Source organism: Oncorhynchus kisutch, linkage group LG10, assembly GCF_002021735.2.
Source record: "Oncorhynchus kisutch isolate 150728-3 linkage group LG10, Okis_V2, whole genome shotgun sequence".
NCBI lineage: Eukaryota > Metazoa > Chordata > Actinopteri > Salmoniformes > Salmonidae > Oncorhynchus > Oncorhynchus kisutch.
Window position 1 is genome coordinate 40,522,408 of NC_034183.2, and position 26,646 is coordinate 40,549,053.

General features: G+C 46.4%; 1 protein-coding gene across 4 annotated transcripts in view; it reads right to left on the reverse strand.

Annotated features, from left to right (window-relative positions):
* Window positions 1-236: 236 nt before the first annotated feature.
* LOC109897537 (low-density lipoprotein receptor-related protein 8) overlaps window positions 237-26,646 on the reverse strand; it is a 263,445-nt gene continuing 237,035 nt past the window's right edge. The window contains exons 12-19 of one of the 4 annotated variants that reach the window (XM_031833692.1): window positions 25,966-26,084; window positions 24,423-24,562; window positions 21,691-21,832; window positions 18,231-18,383; window positions 17,391-17,789; window positions 4,068-4,136; window positions 2,323-2,495; window positions 237-762 (exon numbers count right to left, since the gene is read on the reverse strand). In XM_031833692.1, the coding sequence (XP_031689552.1) occupies window positions 724-762; window positions 2,323-2,495; window positions 4,068-4,136; window positions 17,391-17,789; window positions 18,231-18,383; window positions 21,691-21,832; window positions 24,423-24,562; window positions 25,966-26,084 (1,234 nt within the window). In that variant the 3' untranslated portion in view covers window positions 237-723. Of the gene's footprint in view, window positions 2,514-4,067; window positions 4,137-17,390; window positions 17,790-18,230; window positions 18,384-21,690; window positions 21,833-24,422; window positions 24,563-25,965; window positions 26,085-26,646 lie in introns of all 4 variants that reach the window. The other 3 variants (XM_031833691.1, XM_031833689.1, XM_031833688.1) reach the window with 3 other exon arrangements.

Below are 26,646 nucleotides of genomic sequence, written 5' to 3' on the forward strand. Positions count from 1 at the left end.
GCGGATTACCCATAATCCTCCCTCCCCCGAGTTCTGCCCTGCTGCTTCTTCTTGTGGCGCTGCCCTCCGGCACAACAGCCCCTCCCTACAAATCCCACTCCCTTAACCCCCCTCACCACCATCCAACTTGGCTCTGCCCACGCGTAGCCTATCCTCAGTGGCACAGGACCTGGTCCGGCTTATCATATTTACACCAGCAAAACACAAACAATAAATAAAATTCAAACACAAAATAATAATTAAAACACAGCTGGCCTTTCCTCTGTTCCTGGCAAAGTAGACTACAGCAAGGTGCTCAGGGAGGTCCAGCCCGCATCTATTTATGTGCTCTGATGGGCAACGATGTTAATCATCATTAAGACAGACAGCAGCATTCACCACTACTGGTAACTACAGTAACTTACTAACTAATGGGGGCTGAGAGAAGGGCAGAGGACAGCACAGTAGTAGCTAGTAGTAGTGGTAGTAGTAGTAATGTAGTAGTTCATTTTTAGTTAGGAGTAAGAGAGAGAGAGAGAGAGGGGGACGTGTTTTAGTGACACGGGTTGAGGGGTACACGTATAAGTAAAAGATAAACCCCCCCCCCCCCTGTCCATGGGGGGGTGTACGGTACGGTACGAGCAGACTCTCTTTTTCTCTCTCTCTCTGTGCCCCTCTCCTCTGCAGTGTGGTCGCCCCGGGATACGGAGGGGGGAGGACGTGGATGGGGACATGGCGTGCCCCTCAGGGGAATCCGTCATCCTCCAGACTGAGCGCCACGCGCTGCAGAGAGCAGATAAAACAACGTTACCACACTGTGTCTGGGGGTGTGTCTGGGGGTGTGTCTGGGTGTGTGTCTGGGTGTGTGTCTGGGGGTGTGTCTGGGTGTGTGTCTGGGTGTGTGTCTGGGGGTGTGTCTGGGGGTGCGAGTGTGAAAAGGTCAGCTAAAAAGGGGGAGAGAGAGAGAAAGAGACAGAGAGAGGAGTGAGAGGCCAGAAGGCTAAAATAGAAGAAAAGGCAGTGGAATTCTTTTGTTGGTGAAAAAAAGAGCAACAGTGGAAAAAGAAATCTGAGCAACGGGGCAGGAGAGAGAAGAGAAGCTCTTCTTGCAGATCCCACACTCCTTTTCCTCCTCGTCCCTCGATCCCCCGCACACTGATTTGGCCGTGACGTGAGGAGAGCTGCATGCGCTTACAGAGAAGGACGCCTGATCCACCTCAGGCCACTTTGACGTCTCTATTTGACTGACACACCATCCAGCTAACATACAGTATGGTAAAGGAGAGGAGCAGTGGAGGAAAAGAGCAAAAACACAGGGGGAAGCTTGTTCCCCACTACGCACTCTGAAGGGGAGCAGGTTTTCAGCATGGCCTCTCAGCACAACACTGTAGCATACCAACTGTGTGTGTATGTGTGTGTGTGTGTGTGTGTCTGCGTGTATAACCTGTCACCTACGCCCATCTCCCGCTGTCTCTACCACGCGGCGCCACCACAGCCACACGTGTCACCATGCCAACTGGTCCTAGCGCTAACCCATCCCACCTCTTTGTCTTTGTCTGCTCTGGTCCATGTTCATGTTTACCAGCTCGTCTGTATCTAAGATACCTTACAAATACATTGCTAGAAAAACAAAACACTTATTTACATAGAGAAATACATATAAAACCGGAATAATCTGGAATAAATTAATATGATTAAAGATTGTCCCATCGTCTAAGGTGCAATTTCTGTCCTGGTTTTTGTTCCACTTGTGCCTAATTTACACTCCAAAGGAACAAAACCAGTGAATGGATTCTCCCTTCACTAAGTCTGAATCTCAAATGGCACCCTATTCCCTATATAGGCCCATAGGGCTCTGATCAAATGCAGTGCACTATATAGGGAATGGGGTGTCACTTGGGATACAGCCTAAGTCTTCAGAGGTGAGAAGATAAAGCTCAAAACACCGAGCGCTGTGCTTCCCTAACGCACAACGATAGCACACTAACACACACTGTCAAGTGGTGAATGGAGGGAGTGATTATGTGGTGGTAGACTGGTGATGAAGGGCTCAACGTCAACGGGAGTGTTTTTGACCAAGGGTGGGTTTGGAATGATTTTGTGACTTAAGTGTGTGTGTTTCTGTGTGAGAGGATGTAAGCCTCTCCCTTTCTTCCACAGACCTAAGGAGACTTCCGCCGACCCACACACCCAAAACCCTCTCTCTGCTTCCAAGTCCCACCCACTCTCAACTCATTTGCCGGCAGGGTGCACGGGTGCCCCAGAGTACCAATGGGAGTTGCTGTCTGTGATCCCGCCCCCCAGGGGCAGGGCTATGAATGGCTGGTGGGCGCTGCCACTCACAGCGGGGTAGACGTGACCGATGGACTCTCCCGTTCGGCCGATGTGAATCTCGTCATCGTCGTCCTCCGTGGTCTTGCGGTAGACAGGGTTGTCGAAGTTCATACTCTTGGTGTTCTTCCGGCGCCAGTTACGCCAGACCAGGAAGCCGGCGGTGCAGAGCAGGCCGATGACCACTGTGGCAAGGATAGGAACTGCGTGTGTGACACACACACACACAGCGACACACACATGGCGGGGCACGTTAACACAGCCAGGGGAGGCAGAGCGGAGCTTTTGCATACCCACATATGGTACATGTGCTCTTACACACACAGCAATCAATCTATGCACACACAGTCTCTCGAAAACACACCTATTCAAATACGAAACAAATACACCCTTGAACAGACACATGAACGTGCATTCACACCCAAACCCAACCACAAACACACTTAGCAAGGAGCATTGCACGTGCACAATCCCACATGGCTATTCTACACACATCTGACCACACACATAGGATTCCATTTAATCCATGGCTGGGTATAGTGTTATTCCAGGAACAGGGAATAGGGGGTGTAGTGGTTGGAATGGGAATAGGGAAAAAGACTAAGCCATGTCTGGCTGCTGTTCCCAGTCCTAATTTCCTTATCAGGCGGAGGAGCATGGCAGTATTCCCATGGAAGGCCCAGTCTAATTGGTCTATTGTTGGGGGGGGGGGGCACTAGAGACTCTTCCATGATTGAGCCTGAATTCTAAGAAACCCCTTTGTTCTCATGTAAACATTCCTTTGAAAGAAAAAAAAATCTGCTTTTTGTCTCCCAATAGCTCAGCTCTGAAGCTCTCAGAAACATGGAGGGAGCATTAACCGTTTCATTTACCATTGAGAGATATGAAAGGGGGAACACGAAGTGAGGGAAGGAAGGAGAGGGTGAGAGACACAGTCGGATGTCTTTAACGGGCCTGGGTTTGGGATATCTCATTTTGAAGAGTCAATTATAGACATAATGTATGCTAGAGCAAGGTCATTTATACACTAAGCTGATCACCAGTCATTTCAGACATAATTGAGGTTTATCCTGGAGTATCCGTACTGGCCATCTTAAGCCAAAAGGCTATATATTGTAGTATGTGATAACATGGGCAATATGTACATCTGACTTAAGAGGGGTTAAGCCCTGATGCCCTATGGTCTTCAGTCACGGTGTTATTTGGATGAGCTCTACGTTGCCACATGGGCTCAATGAAGGATAGATAGATTGCTTTGTATTTCATAACCTACAGTAAATATCATGTGAACACACACACACACTCACACGTGGTCATGATTTACTCACGCATACGTTCACACCACACACACACCTCTCCTCTTTCTAAATGTCTAATTGAACTGTACTCTATATAAGTATATGAATATGTATATATGAATAGTGTCTAAATATTATTTTCAGGTATTTTTTGTCTCTTGATGCCTTGACAATATATTGCATTGAATTGTAATTGTATTGTAATAATATTTTGTGTTGTTCTTTTACTCTGTCATGTATTTTATGTTTTCTGGAGACTCCAGGAAGAGTATATCTGCTGCATGTGCAACAGCTAAACGGGCTCCTGATAAAATAAAATAAACACGCTCACACACATACACACCCATTCTTCAGCCAGGCAAAGTCATTTGTAGGGGTGACCAAGGCAGACGCGGAGACGGACGGACGAAGCAGGGAGAAGCAGACAAACATCACATGGTACAATAGACTTGTACTCACCTACAGGGATCACTATACCCAGGATCGCCACTGTTATGTTGTTACCCAAAAGGTAGTGTTCATTCCCAGCTGAGAGAGAGAGAGAGAGAGAGAGAGGGAGAGAGAGAGAAGAATGACAAAAGGGAATATAAATAGAAGAACAATGTTTAGAAGAACAAGTGATAAGCACAGTAAAACACCTCTCCTTCCTCCTTCTATCCTCTCTAGATAGATAGTCAACTCCTGCCAGCCTGCACAGCGCGATATCAACCCAGAGCACATCGGACTTCTTTTTCTCCACCACATCTCCGGATTCCTGCCGCAAGCTCTGAACCTTTACTCCGGATCATCGCAGCTAGCTAGCTGCTATCCGAGTGGCTACTCCTGGCTAACGTCTCTGTCCCGAAGCAAGCACCAGTTAGCCTGGAGCTAGCCTGGAGCTAGGCCAATCTCCCGGCTAGCCGAAGAGATACATCAAGCAATTCCTGGGCTTCAATTACCTATTTTGTCAATTGGCCTGGACCCTTTGTCTGCCGACACGGAGCCCCGCCGATCCATCACGACTGGTCTGCCGGCGTAACCGTCCGTAGGGGTTTCAACAGGCTCTCCCGTTGCGACATCCCCCGAGGCCCATCTGCTAGCCTGCTAGCCCAAGCCTGCTAGCTGTCTGAAACGCCGTGCCTCCAGCTCGCCTAGCTACTCACTGGACCCTATGATCACTCCCTCTCCCTAAAGTCAACATGCCTTGTCTATTGCTGGTAAGTAATTTTTGTTTTATTTCACTGTAGAGCCTCTAGCCCTACTTAATATGCCTTAGCTAGCCCTTTTGTTCCACCCCCCCACACATGCGGTGACCTCACCTGGCTTAAATGGTGCTCTAGAGACAAAACCTCTCTCATCGCCTAGGCTTACCTCAACTGTACTCACATCCTACCACACTGTACATTATGCCTTGAATCTATTCTTCCGCGGCCAGAAACCTGCTCCTTTTACTTTCTGTTCCGAACGCACTAGACGACCAGTTCTTTTAACCTTTAGCCATACTCTAATCCTACTCCTCCTTTGTTCCTCTGGTGATGTTGAGGTTAACCCTGCAGCCCCCAGCATCACTCCCATTCCCTGGGCGCTCTCATTTGTTGACTTCTGTAACCGTAAAAGCATTGGTTTCATGCATGTTAACATTAGAAGCCTCCTCCTTAAGTTTGTTATTTTCACTGCTTTAGCACACTCCGCCAAACCGGATGTCCTAGCCGTGTCTGAATCCTGGCTTAGGAAGGCCACCAAAATTCCTGAAATTACATCCTTAACTATAACATTTTCTGACAAGATAGAACTGCCAAAGGGGGCGGAGCTGCAATCTACTGCAGAGATAGGCTGCAGAGTTCTGTCAAACTATCCAGGTCTGTGCCCTAACAATTCCAGCTCCGGTCTGGCCCGGGTATCCTAGAAGGATATAGAGGATGCCTGGTTGCTCTTCAGAAGTGCTTTCCTCTCCATCTTAAATAAGTAGGCTCCATTCAAAAAATGTGGCGTTCTGCATTAGCATCGAATAGCCCCCGTGATATGCAACTTTTCAGGGAAGTCAGGAACCAACATACTATGTCAGTTAGGAAAGCTAAGGCTAGGTTTTTCAAACAGAAATTTCCTGTAGCACTAATTCTAAAAAGTTTTGGGACACTGTAAAGTCCATGGAGAATAAGAGCACTTCCTCCCAGCTGTCCACTGCACTGAGGATAGGAAACACTGGCACCACCGATAAATCGATAATCGAAAATTTCAATAAGCATTTATACACGTCTGGCCATGCTTTTCACCTGGCTACCCCTAGCAGGGCCAACATCTCAGCACGTCCCCCGAGGCCCATCTGCTAGCCTGCTAGCCCAAGCCTGCTAGCTGTCTGAAACGCAGTGCCTCCAGCTCGCCTAGCTACTCAATGGACCCTAATATCACTCGGCTACACATGCCTCTCCCTAATGTCAATATGCCTTGTCTATTGCTGGTAAGTAATTTTTGTCTTATTTCACTGTAGAGCCTCTTAATACTTAATATGCCTTAGCTAGCCCTTTTGTTCCACCCCCCACACATGCGGTGACCGCACCTGGCTTAAATGGTGCTCTAGAGACAAAACCTCTCTCATCGCCTAGGCTTACCTCAACTGTACTCACATCCTACCATACTGTACATTATGCCTTGAATCTATTATTCCGCGCACAGAAACCTGCTAATCGACAATTTCAATAAGCATTTATACACGTCTGGCTATGCTTTCCACCTGGCTACCCCTAGCAGGGCCAACATCTCAGCACCCCCTGCAGCAACTTTGCTAGACAATCTGGACCCTCTCTTCCTAAAATTATCCGCAGAAATTGTTGCAACCCCTATTACTGGCCTATTCAACCTCTCTTTTGTATCGTCTGAGATGCCCAAAGATTGGAAATCTGCCGTGGTCATCCCCTTTTCAAAGGGAGAGACAGTCTAGACCCAAACTGTTATAGACCTATATCCTTCCTGCCCTTCCTTTCTAAAATCTTCGAAAGCCAAATTAATAAACAGATCACCGACCATTTTGAATCCCGCCGTACCTTCTCCGCTATGCAATCTGTTTTCCGAGCTGGTCATGGGTGCACATCAGCCACGCTCAAGGTCCTAAACGATATCATAACCACAATTGATAAAAGACAGTACTGTGCAGCCGTCTTCATCGACCTGGCCAAGGCTTTTGACTCTGTCAATCACCGCATTCTTATCGGCAGGCTTTGGCTTCTCAAATGACTGCCTCGCCTGGTTCACCAACTACTTCTCAAATAGAGGTCAGTGTGACAAATCGGAGGGCCTGTTGTCCGGACCTCTGGCAGTCATGATGGGGGTGCCACAGGGTTCAATTCTCAGGCCGACTCTTTTCTCTGTATATATCAATGATGTCGCTCTTGCTGCTGGTGATTCTCTGATCCACCTCTATACCATTCTGTATACATCTGGACCTTCTTTGGACACTGTGCTAACAAACCTCCAAATGAGCTTCAATGCCATACAACACTCCTACTGTGGCCTCCAACTGCTTTTAAATACTAGTAAAACTAGCACCCTCACCCTCCCGCCCGTCTAGCATCACTACACTGGACGGTTCTGACCTAGAATATGTGGACAACTACAAATACCTGGGTGTCTGGTTAGACTGTAAACTCTCCTTCCAGACTCACATTAACCTGTTGAGTGTAGGGGGAAGTATTTTGATGTTTGGATGAAAAACATACCCAAATGAAACTGCCTATTTCTCAGGCCCAGAATCTAGAATATGCATATAATTGTATAATAGAAAACACTCTAAAGTTTCCAAAACTGTCAAAATATTGTCTGTGAGTATAACAGAACTGATATTGCAGGTGAAAACCTGAGGAAAATCCAACCAGGAAGTGCCTAATAGAAACAAATCTCCCTGTTCCATTGCATGCCTTCCCTCCATTTAAAGGGATATCAACCACATTCCTTTTCCTATGGCTTCCACATGTCTTTAGACATAGTTTCAGGCTTTTATTCTGAAAATGAGCAAGAATGATCACATCGCGTCAGTGGATGGCTTGGTGCCAGCAGAGTTTTGCATGCGCAACAGCTTGGAGCAGACATTTTCTCTCTCTCTCCTATTGAAAAAGCTATGGTCCGGTTGAAATATTATCGATTATTTATTGTGAAAACAACCTGAGGATTGATTATAAAAAACGTTTGACATGTTTCTACAAACTTTACGGATAATATTTGGAATTTTCATCTGCCCGTCATGACCTGCACGAGTCTGTGGATTTCTGAACAAAACGCGCCAACCAAATGGAGGTTTTTGGATATAAAAATAATATTTATCGAACAAAAGGAACATTTATTGTGTAACTGGGAGTCTCGTGAGTGCAAACATCCGAATATCATCAAAGGTAAGCGAATCATTTGATTGCTTTTCTGACTTTCGTGACCAATCTACTTTGCTGCTAGCTGTTTGTAATGTTTTGTCTGCTGAGAGAGATGTCCTAACATAAACGCTTGGATAGCTTTTGCTGTAAAGCTTTTTTGAAATCTGACACAGCAGGTGGATTAACAACAAGCTACGCTGTGTTTTGCTATATTGCACTTATGATTTCATGAAAATTAAATATTTGTAGTAAATCTGGAATTGGCTTCCTATTTGGCAACAAAACCTCCTTCCCTCATGCCGCCAAACATTCCTTCTTAAAACTGACTATTCTACCAATCCTTGACTTCGGCGATGTCATTTACAAAATAACCCCCAACACTCTACTCAGCAAACTGGATGTAGTCTATCACGGTGCCATCCGTTTTATCACCAAAGCCCCATATACTACCCAACACTGTGAACTGTATGCTCTCGTTGGCTGGCCCTCACTACATATCCTTCGCCAAACCCACTGGCTCCAGGTCATCTATAAGTCTTTGCTAGGTAAAGCCCCGCCTTATCTCAGCTCACTGGTCACCATAGCAACACCCGACCATAGCACGCACTCCAGCAGGTATATCTCACTGGTCATCCCCAAAGCCAACACGTCCTTTGGCCGCCGTTCCTTCCAGTTCTCTGCTGCCAATGACTGGAACGAATTGCAAAAATCTCTGAAGCTGGAGTCTTATATCTCCCTCTATAACTTTAAGCATCAGCTGTCAGAGCAGCTTACTGATCACTGTACCTGTACACAGCCAATCTGTAAATAGCACACCCAACTACCTCATCCCCATATTATTACTGACCCTCTTGCTCTTTTGCACCCCAGTATCTCTACTTGCACATCATCATCTGTACATCTATAACTCCAGTATTAATGCTAAATTGTAAATATTTTCGCCTCTATGGCCTATTTATTGTCTACCTCCCTACTCTTCTGCATTTGCACACACTGTACATAGATTTTTCTATTTTTCTTTTCTTTTGTGTTATTGACTGTACGTTTGTTTATGTGTAACTCTGTGTTGTTGTTTTTGTCACACTGCTTTGCCTTATCTTGGCCAGGTCGCAGATGTAAATGAGAACTTGTTCTCAACTGGCCTACCTGGTTAAATAAAGGTGAAATAAAAAATTATTAAATAAAATAGAGGCAGTGCCCTCCCTTCTTCCCTACACCTCTCATGTTTTGTCTAATGGTCCCTTGTCCCACCATCTCGTCTCCCCCATCTCTCCCCTTCACCTCTAACCCAGGTTTGTGTGGAGCTCAGGCCTTCTCGAGGAAATAAATCCAGCCTCATCTCCCCATTAGGGCTGTTGGGCCATTAGCAACACTCTAATTATCCAGCTATAATGGAGCCTAGCCTGGGAGATTAACAGGGCAGATCATAACGACTACAGCCGCATAATGATAGCCTCCACACAATCAGATAGTGAATGAATCTATCACACACACACACTAATACTCTAAACTGGAGGTATTGTAGAGTAGTTTCTGACTAAGCGAAAGTGGAGGAAATGTCACGTGGTTCCCAAAGCATGAGTGACGTCCAATAGGCTCTAAGACTCCAAAAGGGGATTAATCAAATCATATTAAATGTGTTATGAAAGAACTGGCCCTGAGGCTCTGGAGGGTGGGAACTGTGGAATGAGGGGACTGAAGTTGCTGAAAAGAGTGAATTTCATTATGGAGTATTATTATCGGGGAGGGATTTTACAGTAGCGCACAGAACATACACTTGATCCATTTTGACTGTCTCTGAACCTCGACCTGCAGGGTTACTTTCTCTGTGTCGGTGGGTGTGCGTGGGAGCTGTACCAGTGTTTTGTTACAACACCACTATCCACTGTTTCGCTTTCATCTTTTAGTTGCAGCGCCTGCGCCTTTTCCGCTCTGCCGTGCACAGCGTAATGCAACGCACGTCTAACAGCTGATGTCGGCAAAACCCTCCGATGTGCATTGTGCACCAACTCGGAATAACACATGACCTGTGGGTTCGGGAAATCGGGAAAACTGCTCGTCGTGTCCCATTTTCCCCCGTCCATCTCCGCCCCCCTCCCTACGACTGCTTGCGGTGTAGAAGTAGGAGCATTTTTCCTTCTTAGAACATTGGAACATGCTTTTGCTTCTGAAGTCTGATTGGTTAGGGGACCACAGAGAGACTGCTTACTGGAACATCCACTCCTAACTCTTCCTAAAACTCTCTCCCTCTGTCTCCCATTCCCTCTTCTTCCTCTATACATCATTTTCTGTCAGCTCACTAAACTCTCCTCTTAACTCCCATCTGTTCTCTCCGTCCTCTACTCTCTAACTCTTCCTCTCACCCTTAGGCTCTCTCTCTCTCTCCATCACTTTAAACTATACCTTTCTCATCCCTTCTTTCCCCCTCCTCTCTGTACCACATTGCCAAATCCCAACCATCTCCTTACTCCCTCCCTCTTCTCTATTCAACTCTCTGCCCCCACAGCTTCTCTCCCTCTCTCTCACTATACCGTGTCTGTAGAGTGATCAGCAATGGTTCGACCTATATAGTGCAGACTCCAGAGCAGGCTCACCACATTCATAGTTTAGCCTAGCGTGGTTCTGCTGCTTACTTTTTATGAATACAAACCCAGCGACTCTCGCTCTGCTCCTCCTCATAAATAACTACTACACACACTAATCAATATGAACACTTCCCAGAGACTGTCGTAACAAACACTGGCCTGACGGTGGCGCTCTATCGCCTGGGTTATATGGGAAAGTATACACACATACATACACAGTTGAAGTCGGAAGTTTACATACACTTAGGTTGGAGTCATTAAAACTTGTTTTTCAAGCACTCCACAAATTTCTTGTGAACAAACTACAGTTTTGGCAAGTCGGTTAGGACATCTACTTTGTGCATGTAACAAGTCATTTTTCCAATATTTGTTTACAGACAGATTATTTCACTTATAATTCACTGTATCACAATTCCTGTGGGTCAGAAGTTGACATACACAAAGTTGACTGCCTTTAAACAGCTTGGAAAATTCCAGAAAATGATGTCATGGCTTTACACTAAGTTGACTGCCTTTAAACAGCTTGGAAAATTCCAGAAGATGATGTCATGGCTTTAGAAGCTTCTGATAGGCTAATTGACATCATTTGAGTCAATTGGAGGTGTACCTGTGGATGTATTTCAAGGCCTACCTCAAACTCAGTGCCTCTTTGCTTGACATCATGGAAAAATCTAAAGAAATCAGCCAAGACCTCAGAAAAATTATTGTAGACCTCCACAAGTCTGGTTCATCTTTGGGAGCAATTTCCAAACACCTGAAGGTACCACGAACATCTGTACAAACAATAGTACGCAAGTATAAACACCATGGGACCACGCAGCCGTCATACTGCTCAGGAAGGAGACACATTTTGTCTCCTAGAGATAAACGTACTTTGGTGCGAAAAGTGCAAATCAATCCCAGAACAACATCAAAGGACCTTGTGAAGAGGATGGAGGAAACAGGTACAAAAGTATCTATATCCACAGTAAAACGAGTCTATATTGACACAACCTGAAAGGCCCCTCAGCAAGGAAGAAGCCACTGCTCCAAATCCGCCATAAAAAAGACAGACTACAGTTTGCAACTGCACATGGAGACAAAGATCCTACTCTTTGGAGAAATGTCCTCAGGTTTGATGAAACAAAACTAGAACTGTTTGGTCATAATGAGGAAAACTGTTTGGAGGAAAAAGGGGGAGGCTTGCAAGCCGAAGAACACCATCCCAACCGTGAAGTACGGGGGTGGCAGCATCATGTTGCGGGGGTGCTTTGCTGCAGGAGGGACTGGTGCACTTCACAAAATAGATGGCAGCATGAAGAGGAAAATGATGTGGATATACAGTGCCTTGCGAAAGTATTCGGCCCCCTTGAACTTTGCGATCTTTTGCCACATTTCAGGCTTCAAACATAAAGATATAAAACTGTATTTTTTTTGTGAAGAATCAACAACAAGTGGGACACAATCATGAAGTGGAACGACATTTATTGGATATTTCAAACTTTTTTAACAAATCAAAAACTGAAAAATTGGGCGTGCAATATTATTCAGCCCCATTAAGTTAATACTTTGTAGCGTCACCTTTTGCTGCGATTACAGCTGTAAGTCGCTTGGGGTATGTCTCTATCAGTTTTGCACATCGAGAGACTGACATTTTTTCCCATTCCTCCTTGCAAAACAGCTCGAGCTCAGTGAGGTTGGATGGAGAGCAGTTTTCAGTTCTTTCCACAGATTCTCGATTGGATTCAGGTCTGGACTTTGACTTGGCCATTCTAACACCTGGATATGTTTATTTTTGAACCATTCCATTGTAGATTTTGCTTTATGTTTTGGATCATTGTCTTGTTGGAAGACAAATCTCCGTCCCAGTCTTAGGTCTTTTGCAGACTCCATCAGGTTTTCTTCCAGAATGGTCCTGTATTTGGCTCCATCCATCTTCCCATCAATTTTAACCATCTTCCCTGTCCCTGCTGAAGAAAAGCAGGCCCAAACCATGATGCTGCCACCACCATGTTTGACACTGGGGATGGTGTGTTCAGGGTGATGAGCTGTGTTGCTTTTACGCCAAACATAACGTTTTGCATTGTTGCCAAAAAGTTCCATTTTGGTTTCATCTGACCAGAGCACCTTCTTCCACATGTTTGGTGTGTCTCCCAGGTGGCTTGTGGCAAACTTTAAACAACACTTTTTATGGATATCTTTAAGAAATGGCTTTCTTGCCACTCTTCCATAACGTCCAGATTTGTGCAATATACGACTGATTGTTGTCCTATGGACAGAGTCTCCCACCTCAGCTGTAGATCTCTGCAGTTCATCCAGAGTGATCATGGGCCTCTTGGCTGCATCTCTGATCAGTCTTCTCCTTGTATGAACTGAAAGTTTAGAGGGACGGCCAGGTCTTGGTAGATTTGCAGTGGTCTGATACTCCTTCCATTTCAATATTATCGCTTGCACAGTGCTCCTTGGGATGTTTAAAGCTTAGGAAATATTTTTGTATCCAAATCCGGCTTTAAACTTCTTCACAACAGTATCTCGGACCTGCCTGGTGTGTTCCTTGTTCTTCATGATGCTCTCTGCGCTTTTAACGGACCTCTGAGACTATCACAGTGCATGTGCATTTATACGGAGACTTGATTACACACAGGTGGATTGTATTTATCATCATTAGTCATTTAGGTCAACATTGGATCATTCAGAGATCCTCACTGAACTTCTGGAGAGAGTTTGCTGCAATGAAAGTAAAGGGGCTGAATAATTTTGCACGTCCAATTTTTCAGTTTTTGATTTGTTAAAGAAAATAGAAATATCCAATAAATGTCGTTCCACTTCATGATTGTGTCCCACTTGTTGTTGATTCTTCACAAAAAAATACAGTATTATATCTTTATGTTTGAAGCCTGAAATGTGGCAAAAGGTCGCAAAGTTCAAGGGGGCCGAATACTTTCGCAAGGCACTGTATTTAAGCAACATCTCAAGACATCAGTCAGGAAGTTAAAGCTTGGCTATTCTTTAAAAGTGCCTTCCTCACCATCTTAAAATAAGCATGCCCCCCTCAAAAAATGTAGAACTAGGAATAGATATAGTCCTTGGTTCACGCCAGACCTGTCTGCCCTTGAGCAGCACAAAAACATCCTGTGGCGTTCTGTATTAGCATCGAATAGTTCCCGTGATATGCAACTTTTCAGGGAAGTTAGGAACAAATATACACAGGCAGTTAGAAAAGCTAAGGCAAGCTTTTTCAAACAGAAATTTGCATCCTGTAGTACTAACTCAAAAAAGTTCTGGAACACTGTAAAGTCCATGGAGAATAAGAGCACCTCCTCCCAGCTGCCCACTGCTCCGAGGCTACGAAACACTGTTACCACCGATAAATCCACTATAGTTGAGAATTTCAATAAGCATTTCTCTACGGCTGGCCAGCATGGCTACCCCTACCCCGGTCAACTGCCCGGCACCCTCCACAGCAACCCGCCAAAGCCCCCACCATTTCTCCTTCACCCAAATCCAGATAGCCAATGTTCTGAAAGAGCTGCAAAATCGGGACCCCTACAAATCAGCCGGGCTAGACAATCTGGACCCTCTCTTTCTTTCTGCCCGAAATTGTTGTAACCCCTATTACTAGCCTGTTCAACCTCTCTTTCGTATCGTCTGAGATTCCCAAAGATTGGAAAGCTGCCCCGGTCATCCCCCTCTTCAAAGGGGGTGACACTCTAGACCCAAACTGCTACAGACCTATATCTATCCTACCCTGTCTTTCTAAGGTCTTCGAAAGCCAAGTTAACAAACAGATTACTGAACATTTCGAATCCCACCATACCTTCTCCTCTATGCAATCTGGTTTCAGAGCTGGTGATGGGTGCACCTCAGCCTTGCTCAAGGTTCTAAATGACATCATAACCGCCATCGATAAGAGACATTACTGTGCAGCCGTATTCATCGACCTGGCCAAGGCTTTCGACTCTGTCAATCACAACATTATTATTGGCAGACTCGACAGCCTTGGTTTCTCAAATGATTGCCTCGCCTGGTTTACCAACTACTTCTATGATAGAGTTCAGTGTGTCAAATCGGAGGGCCTGTTGTCTGGACCTCTGACAGTCTCTATGGGTGTGCCACAGGGTTCAATTCTCGGGCCGACTCTCTTTTCTGTATACATCAATGATGTTGCTCTTGCTGCTGGTGATTCTCTGATCCACCTCTACGCAGACGACACCATTCTGTATACTTCTGGCCCCTCCTTGGACACTGTGTTAACTAACCTCCAGACGAGCTTCAATGCCATACAACTCTCCTTTCGTGGCCTCCAACTGCTCTTAAACGCAAGTAAAACTAAATGCATGCTTTTCAATCGATCGCTGCCCGCACCTGCTCGCCCGTCCAGCATCACTACTCTGGACGGCTCTGACTTAGAATATGTGGACAACTACAAATACCTGGGTGTCTGGTTAGACTGTAAACTCTCCTTCCAGACTCACATTAAGGATCTCCAATCCTATATCGCAACAAAGCATCCTTCACTCATGCTGCCAAACATACCCTCGTAAAACTGACCACCCTACTGATCCTCGACTTCGGTGATGTCATCTATAAAATAGCTTCCAACACTCTATTCAACAAACTGGATGCAGTCTATCACAGTGCCATCCGTTTTGTCACCAAAGCCCCATACACTACCCACCATTATGACCTGTACGCTCTCGTTGGTTGGCCCTCGCTTCATACTCGTCGCCAAACCCACTGGCTACAGGTTATCTACAAGTCTCTGCTAGGTAAAGCCCCGCCTTATCTCAGCTCACTGACCACCATAGCAGCACCCACTCGTAGCACGCGCTCCAGCAGGTATATCTCACTGGTCACCCCCAAAGCCAATTCCTCCTTTGGTTGTCTTTCCTTCCAGTTCTCTGCTGCCCATGACTGGAACGAATTGCAACAATCTCTGAAGCTGAAGACTCACATCTCCCTCACTAGCTTTAAGCACCAGCTGTCAGAGCAGTTTACAGATCACTGCACCTGTACTTAGCCTATCTGTAAACAGCCCATCTATCTACCTACCTCATCCCCATACTGGTATTTATTTATTTATTTAGCTCCTTCGCACCCCAGTATCTCTACCTGCACATTCATCTTCTGCCGATCTACCATTCCAGTGTTTAATTGCTATATTGTAATTACTTCGCCACAATGGCCTATTTATTTCCTTAACTTACCTCATTTGCACTCACTGTATATGGACTTTTGTTTTCTTTTGTTCTACTGTATTATTGACTGTATGTTTTGTTTATTCCATGTGTAACTCTGTGTTGTTGTATGTGTCGAATTGCTACGCTTTATCTTGGCCAGGTCGCAGTTGCAAATGAGAACTTGTTCTCAACTAGCCAACCTGGTTAAATAAAGGTGAAGTAAAATAAATAAATAAATAAAATAGGTGGCAAATGGGTCTTCCAAATGGACAATGACCCCAAGCATACTTACAAAGTTGTGGCAAAATGGCTTCAGGACAAAAAAGTCAAGGTATTGGAGTGGCCATCACAAAGCCCTGACATCAATCCTATAGACATTTTGTGGGCAGAACTGAAAAAGCATGTGAGAGCAAGCAGGCCTACAAACCTGACTCAGTTACACCAGCTCTTGTCAGGAGGAATGGGCCAAAATTCACCCAACTTATTGTGAGAAGCTTATGTAAGGCTACCCGAAACATTTGTCCCAAGTTTAACAATTTAAAGGCAATAATAGCAAATACTAATTGAGTGTATGTAAACTTCTGAACCACTGGGAATGTGATGAAAGAAATAAAAGCTGAAATAAATAATTCTCTCTAATATTATTCCGACATTTCACATTCTTAAAATAAAGTGGTGATCCTAACTGACCTAAGACAGGGAATTTTTATTCGGATTAAAGGTCAGGAATTGTGAAAAACTGAGTTTAAATGCATTTGGCTAAGGTGTGTGTAAACTTCCGACTTCAACTGTATGTACGGGTGAGTCATCCAGTGTGTTTTGCTGAGTGTCTTCATCTAGTGCAAGCTGAAAGAGCCCGATGAGAGTGGTGTAAGTTGAATCATTGATTTTCTATTTGTCTGTTCAGCACACAGTTTTAACAAAGCTCACCGCGGATGTGTGTCCCGTTGTTGCAACTATAATCACAACTGACTTTGTTGTCTTAAAAAAGATTGCATAGGAAACACATTTTGAGCAATTTAAGTCATTTTCATTGTCATTTCATTGTTGTTTTCCAATATACAGTATGTTGCTCTCAAGCTGTCGTTGCCAATAAAGCTTTGATTGAAAGGAGGACGACAAAAAGGAAAAGGGAATGAGTCCTGGAGAGAGGGAGAGAGAGAGACAGGCAGAGCGAGAGAAAGAAGAAGAAAGTGATCCCAGGTTTGCAGGACTCAAGATGACAGATGAGGGAAGGGGACAATGGGAAGGGGACAATGGGAAGGGGACAATGGGAAGGGGACAACGGGTCTGCAAGCGTAAGTTAGCGCTGGGTTTCTGCATGAGCACTTCGTGACAACTGCTGGTGTAAAAAAGGGCTTGAAAAATCTATGTGATTGATTGATTGACAGGTAAACCACACCCCTCTGATGAGGAGAGGAGAGGCAGGGTGGACAGACGTGATGCACTGAGTGATTCTCTCATACACTGTAGAGAGTGGCCTAGTCTGTCATTACACACTCAAACTGTCAGTCACAGGTAAAGAGAAGAGAGGTGGAGAACAGAGGGAAGAGCGCTCGGGAGGAATATTTAGTGGGAGAGTAGCCGCTCCGTCGTTGTGACAAGAGTACGTAGTTGTTGATACACATCTGTATCTGTTCATACATGTATAGACAAGCCCGCACGGAAACACACACACACACACTTCTGAAAGCCACTTACAGCGGTGGGAGAGGTTAGCGTTCTCTCTCTGAATGTTGTTCGGGGGTAGAGGTGGGCTGTGTGTGGAGGTGGAGCGGGGACCAGGGGTGGAGGTTGCAGGCAACGTGGTGGTGGATAAGGAGGTGGAGGGGGGTGTCCTCCATGAAGCTGTGTTCCTGGGGGGAGGAGGAGGGGGGGACGTTGTAGAAGCTGTGGTCGACCGCGTGGTGCTGGGCTGATGTGTGGTTTTGGCCGTATGTGGTCGCGCAGTTGTGGAGGTGGTTGTAGGAGCAGCTGTGGTTGTACTGGTTGGAGTCGTGGTTGTAGAAGTAGCTGTGGTTGTAGTAGTGGTTGTAGTCGGAGCTGGTGTGGAAGTAGTGGTGGTTGTGGTAGGAGCTGCTGTGGTTGTCTTGGGTTTGACTGCAGGGGGGAAGAGCACATTAAACAGAGACCCGAGAGTTATCAGGCTGGCAGCTTGACTGATAGCACAGACAAGCGTTTCACCGTAAACTGACACAGACAGCTGTACAGTTTACATGAACAGACATCAACAAAAATGGGTCTGAACTACTCAAAACTGCCTTCTCTGCACTTACAACTACAAATTCTCTCTGGTACAGAGAGAGTATCTGCAGTACAGTTATGCTGCCCAGTGGCCTGTGTGTGTGTGTATTTTCTCTCTCTCTCTCTCTCTCTCTCTCTCTCTCTCTTGACGTAGAGTCTTCAGAGAGAGGGATAGAAACAGTGTTCCCAGAGGAGGACAGTTTGATTGGCAGATGGAATCTTCGTCTGTTTGGCATGCGGGAGAGCTGTAAAGTGAGGGAAGAAAAAGTTGCGCGGCGGGGTTTTAAAACAGTTTACCTGTGACACAGCGCCTCATGTCGGGCCCTAGCTCCATGTCATCGGGGCAGGCGCAGGTGTACTTGGGGGAGTGGTCTGTGATCTGTGGGGCTTTGAGACACAGGTACTGACAGCCCCCGTTAGGTAGACTGCCCATGTTACAGCTGTCTGGAGCTAGGGAGAAGAAACACCCGAGACATATCATACATCATTGTGAAGTGGGTAACAGGTACAGCCTTCTCGCCCGCATTACATAACAATGACTTCAAATAGAATCCCAAGTTCAAGAACACCGGGAGGTGGCAGCACGGCAAAACGTTTTTTTCCCCCCGAATATTATGAAGCTACGTACCAAAACAACCCCCTTCGCATCCTATAAGGCTGCACACACACCTCACTAGGTCTAAAACTGAGCATCTTTGACATTCTCTGAACTGGGCTTCCAGGGACTGGAGAAAGAGCTTTCGTGTTCCCTATATTATACAACTCTGAAGAGGAGATGGGAGAGGATGAAAATAATAAGTGATGGGACGTGTGCTGTTATACAGGAGGACGCTGCAAACCCTGCAGAGAACTCGCAATACTCTGCTCTCACAGAAACTCAACTAGCTTCCAAAGTTCAGTTTCACACAAAAAAAAAGAACAGCTGAGGGGGGAAATATACTGAACAAAAAAAAATGAAAAGCAACATGCAACAATTCCAACGATTTTATTGAGTTACAGTTCATATAAGGAAATTGGTCGGGCCAATCCGAATGAGTTTTCCCCCACAAAAGGGTGTTATTACAGACAGTAACACTCCTCAGTTTCATCAGCTGTCTCAGGTGGCTGGTCTCAGACGGTGAAGAAGCCCGGATGTGGAGGTCCAGAGCTGGCGTGGTTACACGTGGTCTGCGGTTGAGAGGGCAGCTGGTCGTACTGCCAAATTCTCTAAAACGACGTTGGAGGAGGCTTATGGTAGAGAAATTAACATGAAATGATCAGTTCTGGTGGACATTCCTGCAGTCTTCATGCCAATTGCACACTCCCTCAAAACTTCTGTTGCATTTTGTTGTGTGACAAAACTGCACATTTTAGAGTGGCCTTTGATTGTGCCCCAGCACAAGGTGCACCTGTGTAATGATCATGCTGTTTAATCCGATTCGTGATATGCCACACCTGTCAGGTGGATGCATTATCTTTTCCAAATGTATATCCTAACAGGGATATAAACAAAATTGTGCATTTGAACATTTGAGAGAAATAAGATTTCTGTGTGTATGGAACCTTTCTGGGATCTTTTATTTCAGTTCATGAAACATGGGACCAACACTTTACATGTTGCATTTATATTTTTGTTCAGCATAAAAAGTATTTTCTGAAATGTGTACATTTAAAAATGCCTGAGAAATGAACGTGATCTTTTCACAGGATATGAAAATAGAACCATTTAAAATGAAGTGTAGGTGTATTGAATGATCTTTCATTTTGGGTTATGAAAAGAGTGCGAGAGAGAGAGAGAGTGCGAGAGAGAGAGTGCGAGAGAGAGAGAGAGAGAGAGAGAGAGAGAGAGAGAGAGAGCGAGACAGAGACAGACAGAGAGAGACAGAGTGCGAGAGAGAGAGAGAGAGAGAGTGCGAGAGAGAGAGAGAGTGCGAGAGAGAGAGTGCGAGAGAGAGAGAGAGAGTGCGAGAGAGAGAGAGAGAGTGCGAGAGAGAGAGAGAGAGAGACAGAGAGAGACAGAGTGCGAGAGAGAGTGCGAGAGAGAGAGAGAGAGAGAGAGAGAGTGCGAGAGAGAGAGAGACAGAGAGAGACAGAGTGCGAGAGAGAGAGTGCGAGAGAGAGAGAGAGAGAGAGAGAGAGAGAGAGAGAGAGAGAGAGTGCGAGAGAGAGAGAGAGAGAGAGAGAGTGCGAGAGAGAGAGAGAGAGAGAGAGAGGAGAGAGAGAGAGAGAGAGAGAGTGGCGAGAGAGAGAGAGAGAGAGAGACAGAGTGCGAGAGAGAGAGAGAGAGAGAGAGAGAGAGAGAGAGAGAGTGCGAGAGAGAGAGAGAGAGACAGAGAGAGACAGAGTGCGAGAGAGTGCGAGAGAGAGAGAGAGAGTGCGAGAGAGAGAGAGAGAGAGAGAGAGAGAGAGAGAGAGAGAGAGGAATCAAAGCAAGACAGAGAATAGGGTAGCGAAATCTTCCTGAAACCAATTCTGCAGAGGTGGCACTATGATAAATATTTCACCTTGGAGATACTGTACATGAGGAACTAAAGCTGAGTCTCAAATTGCACCCTGTTCCCCATGTCGTGCACTACTTTTGACCAATATGTAGGGAACGGGGTGCCATTTGGGACGCTGGAAAGCACAGCAGTAGTTCATTCATATATTCCCTCATTTAGACCCAGTTGTTTTGTTTTCAGCTTCAGGACCTGGTATGCTTCATTCTTTGACTTATATTTTATTAGTAGAGCTCTTTATTTAATAACGAGAGACTTTAATTAGCTCCACTCTACTGGCACTGAGACACGACTGGCATGCACTGAATGAGAAGGGGAAAACAATGGCTCAAAACACAACGCTCACACACTTGTGCACACACACACGCACGCACACACGCATGCACGCACACACACACACAAGCACACACACACATACACGTGCGTGCACCGCACATGCTTGCACGCACGCGCTCACACACACACCACGAAAGGAGGCATACACATTTCCCAGTGTAACACACAAGCAGACAGACATATGCAGTTGAAGTTCGGAAGTTTACATGCACTTAGGTCGGAGTCATTAAAACTCGTTTCTCAACCTCTCCACAGGTTTCTTGTTAACACACTGTAGTTTTGGCAAGTCGGTTAGGACATCTACTTTTTGACACTTGACCCATTTTAACACAAACAGTTTTGTTCCAGTGCTCTATCCCCTGAAAATACTACAATGTAAATACTGTAACTACTACTGCAGGTTGTCTGTGTGTCTGTATGTGAGTGTATACACACATTAGGACCACCTTCCTAATATTGAGTTGCACAACTCCCCTTTTGCCCTCAGAATAGCCTCAATTCGTTGGGAGGCGTGGACTCTACAAGTTGACGAAAAGCGTTCCACAGGGATACCTGCCCAAGTTGACTCCAACGCTTCCCGCAATCGTGTCAAATTAGCTGGTGTCCTGTGGGTGGTGGATTATTCTTGACACACACTGTTGAAACTGTTGAGCGAGAAAAACACTGCAGCGTTGCAGTTCTTGACACATACCGGCGCGCCTGGCTCCTACTATCGTACCCCGTTCAAAAGGAACCTAAGGCCCATTCAGCCTCCGAATGGCACACGTCCACAATCCACGTCTCAATTGTCTCAAAGCTTACAAATCCGTCTTTATCGAAGTGAATTTAACAATGTGACATCAATAAAAGGATCATAGCTTTCACCTGGGCCAGTCTGCATCATGGAAAGAGTGGGTGTTCCTAATGTTCTGTACGTTCAGTGGACGTACGCGTCTGTCACTCACCTCTGGGTTGCCGTAGTTCGTGGAACACCACTACGTCCAGAGGGTTGTTGAGGTGTTCGGCTAGCGTAGCCACGTCGCGGCCTGTTAGCCTGTTAGCACTGTAGATCGCCTCATCCTCCAGGTCTGTCCAGTACACACGGTCCTGGAAGACAGGGGAGAGTTGGGATAGATAGACTCAGTCCTCAACATACCATAAGCAGTTTTTCTTCTAAAGGTACATGGGGGCAGAGGGACGGGAGGCTGTGCAATCGCTGGGAGAGGCTCAAGTCATATCTGCCTGCAGATAAGGGGGTCCCATTGTTGCCACAGACACATCTAAGTATGACCAGGACGTTCTAAGGCAACTCAATGACCATTTTTACGATCCAATATCATTACAAAATCTACAGTAAAAAGTAAGTAGCCTATCACACTACGTGGAGCTCCCATACGCTGATGAACAGTCATTGACTTCCATCAGTACATGTAATGACTTTTCCCTATACATACATTGAGTGGGGCTGTACTCCGAAGCAGTCCAAATGGACCCAGACCAGATCCAGGTTTCTATTTACAACTTTTAATTACTTTCTGTCCTTTTCTCTCTCTCTCCCTCCCTCTCTTCCTCAGCCCACCTCCTCTCTCTCTCTCTCTCTGACTCTCTCTCTCTCTCCTTCTCATCTACTGCCTCCTTATCAGCCTCTCCAGTGATACCATAGCAGCAGGAGCGGAGGATGAGGTGATGGTTCCACGGTTGCTACGGCAACCCCAGATTCATCTGCAACCACGAGCGCACATGAAAAGAGAGAGAGAGAGAGAGGCAGAAGAGGAGAGAGAGTTTGTGAGAGAGTGAGAAAGAGAGAGAGAGCGAGAGAAACAGAGGGAAAGGAATAAGAGGTAGAGAGAGAGAAAGAGAGAGAGATCGACATTGAGACATGTGGAGTAAAGGGGCTAACTTACTCTGGCATGTGCTCAGGTTTAGTCCCTCGGTCTCAATTACGGTGAAGTGCAGAAATAGGTTTGTTTACAAAGCCTTGTGTTTCTAAAGGTCAGCTGGCAGCAGGAGGTCTGGTGCAGGTGGTTCCTGGGTGCATTATCTAACCTCCCTGGATTATCAATGGAGGATTATTTTATCCTCCATCTCTCCTTGTTTTTCTTTCTCTCCTTCTCCGCCCCCCCCCCCCCTCTCTCTCTCTCTCTCTCTCGCTCTCCCTCTCTCTCAGGGATGATTCAATTCAGATAACCTTTTTAAAACATGACAGGAGTGCCCAAGTGATATAGGACAAATATCCTCAGGATGATAAACCTTCCTCCCCTCTTCTTCTCTCCCTCTTTTTGTTTTAAAACTTCACAGGGCAAAGATGCTGCATTGCAGCCACGTACAGGTACGACTCTGGGCTTAACAGTGAGATCAAGGTGACTCTCATGTCTGAAGGCTTTATCCCCGAGCCACTACCTGCCATGAGACAACCACCTCCCAGGCCTTTAACACTGATCTAAGATCTGTCATCTCCCAGACCTTAACACTACCAGCCCTGACATTACTACACTTAACACTGGTTCTGGACCAGCTCAGTTCTACTCACACCTTTCCTCGCATTACGTCATATTATTCCTTATGGGAAAGGTCCCGACAAGCCGTACGGAAGGGCCGATATCTACTGGGCAGGGTGTCAGCTACTGTAGATGAAAGTTCAGTAAAAGCCTGGAGAGTTCTTTCAGGTAAGCTGTCTAGAACTGGAGTACACTCACTCACCCACAATGGCAGATTAGAAAGGGCATTGCACTCATCTGTCAGTCCCTCGCATTCTCTCCATCCCACCGCTGCACAAACCTGTCAGTCCCTCACTCTACTCTGATTGTCAGTCTGTCTGCTCTGCCCTCTCAGTCCGCCGCAGCCCATCTACACAGTCAGCTCCCATCTCAGTCCCTCTCACCCCATCCAGCTCAGACAACAGTAAAACAAAGATGGGGAGAAAAAACATTTTCCCGTTTACAACACCCGGCCACAGGCCTCCGGGAGGAGAGTCGAGGTGGTGTGGAGAGTCCTTCCCTGTCGGCGGACTAGGCTGTGATGTATGACCCCTCTACCCATCCATCCTCTAGGGCCCTGCAGTACTGAGGACCAGAGGCTTGAACCGCTGGAACTGTAGAGGCTTTTTCATTTATTTATTTTTCTTCTTCTTCCTGGGTGCTGGTTACTGTAGAACACAACGCTGGAGGATATGAATCTAGAGTGGTCTGTGTGTTCTAACCGCTGCTGCCACAAAGAGACTGGTCTCTCTAACACACACACACACACGCACACACAAACACGCACGCACACACAAACACACACACACGTAGGATCCCGAATCACACGCACGCACACATACACACACACTCTGGTCATGATCGATTTCCCTCTGAAAGAAGAGTGTCCCCCTCTGTGTGCACCCTCCACCAGTACCACATTATCAGTGATCTACTGGTAGCCCTTAGAGCAGCCAGCCCTCTGTAATCTCATCCAATCCCCCCGACTCTCCAATCTCCATTATTACTCCTTATTGCCACCGTTTAGCTCTTATTGGCCATCTCCCTCCTCACTACCTGTTCATTATCACCTCCATCGATCCTGTACGCCACTCATCTGGCATGCCCGGCTCATACAGTAGCAGGGATCTTCCTGTGACGACGACACAGCAGCTGTTGAAAGAGACTACCGATAGTATATCACAGTACCCCCCACGCCCCCCCACCGCTCCCCTCTCTACCTCAAAGACAGTGAGTGCGAAGGGGTGCCCCAGGTGGTTCTGGGAGCTCAGCAGCACTTTGCGGTTGTCACCGTTTAGGTCAATGCTGGAGAGCAGGTGCAGCTTAGAGTCCACCCAGTAGAGACGCCTGTTGGATAGGTCTGAGAGAGGGTTGGGGGGGTAGACGGAGAGCGAGAACAGGGGAGAGAGAGGGTGGGGGAGAGGGGGAGGATCGACAGGGGGGGAGAGAGAGAGGGTGAGGGAGAGGGGGAGGAAGACAGGGAGGGAGAGAGAGAGGGTGGGGGAGAGGGGGAGGAAGACAGGGGGGGGGGGCAGGGGGGGAGAGAGAGAGGGTGGGGGAGAGGGGGAGGAAGACAGGGGGGGAGAGAGGGGGAGGGAGAGGGGGAGGAAGACAGGGAGGGAGAAAGAGAGAGAGAGAAAAAAGAGAACGAGTGGGAGGTCAGGTTAATGTACTGTACAACACTCCTTCGGAAGTTACCGAGAAAAGGTCTAGACGGAGAGCTTGATGGAGTTCTGGTCCAATAGAATATCAATCATCTTTGACAGCAAGGCCCTCCAGTTAGTGAAGGCCCTCCAACAGTGATAGTGATCAGAAGGTTGCTGGTTCAATCTCCAGGTGGGGAATACTGCCAAAATGCCCCTGAGCTTGGCACTTACCTTCACCTGACCGAATGCTAATATCAATCTATTACAACTGGTTGTGTGTAGGTGTGTAGTAGGCAAGTTGCTATGGAATCAAATAAGCAGGTCAGCAAAGTAAATGTGTATGTAATAACACAGCTGTAGGGGGGTGAATCAGGTAACAGTGGTGCTCAATTAATTCACAACCTCACCTCTCTCCACTCACACAATAAACCATTCTTATCTACTCTGTCTGCCTGCTGGCTGTGAAATAGATTACAAAGGGAGAAGAATCCCCTTTTTTCCCCTTCAAAGAAACCAAATTAGCCAGCCAGAGCTATTCTCTCTTTTACTCTCGCTCCTCTAACCCTCAACATAATTTGTTTTCATACAGATGTAGCCCAGACTAGCGACACCTCAATTCCACCTCTCTCTCTCTCTCTCTCTCTCTCTCTCCTTGCTCTCTGCTCTGTCATTTTACGTCTCATCCTTAGTGGTGAGCAGGGAGAGGAGAGGAGTAAAATTGGCACAGGCCCGCTGAGGGATGGAAGGGAGGATGATTGGGGTATTGATGGCAAAGCTTTGGACACTTCTTTCACAGCCTGTTGAATGAACAAACTACACACTGATTGATGACAGAGACACGCTGACTGAGTGACTCACAACTACGTGTCAAATGAGAGAGAGATAGAGAGAGGGGGGGGGCTTCTTTTGTGAACACTTCCTTATTCATCACGATTCTTCATCTTATATCAACTGTTGCTCTTCATCTTTCTTCTATTATCGCTACTCACCTCTCTCTCTCTCTCTCTCTCTCTCTCTCTCTCTCTCTCTCTCTCCTCGTCTTCACTTCCCTCCCATTTGTCTCTGTATCAGTTCTCCTCATGTAGCGCTCCCTCCCTCCCTGCGGTGCCAGTCTTACCCAGAGTGATGCCGTTGGGCCATTCAATCCTCTCTGACACTAGTACCTGGCGGTCCACTCCGTTCATGCCAGCCTTCTCTATCTTAGCCTGGGTCCCCCAGTCAGACCAGTACATAAACCTAGGGGAGGAGAGAGACAGGGGTTAGAGAGCACGACGACAGTGACAAGAATCTCTGCTTTGCAGAGAGAGGAGAGCGAGAGACACTTCACATCCCACCTCTATCCCTGAGACAAAGTCAAACTGGGCGCATATGACCCAGGCGGCACCTCTCTCTTCATGTTGTACTTCCACGATAGAAATAGTGATACACAGACCAGAGGGGACAGTTGCGGCCTGTTACGGTGACCGTATTACCGTCACACCAGCAGTCGCAAGCCACGACCGCAGTCAAATTCCGCATGACCGTTTAAACTCCCATTAACTAGGCATCTGCAAAACTGTGCTCTGATGACAGATTAAATTGAGAATAGTGTGATGGGTGACAATGGGATCACTTGTGAATTATGCCCAGCATGTGCAGTCTGAGGCAAGAAACAGAGCATGGCCTTTTTGGGGCGATTTTTTTTTTAGTCCATAGGGCTATATATTTTGATATGGTTTGTATAACAACTAAAGTGGCCCAATAACTTCAAACGTAGCTTATAGGCCTAGGACCCATGGAACACGGTTGGAGAGCATAT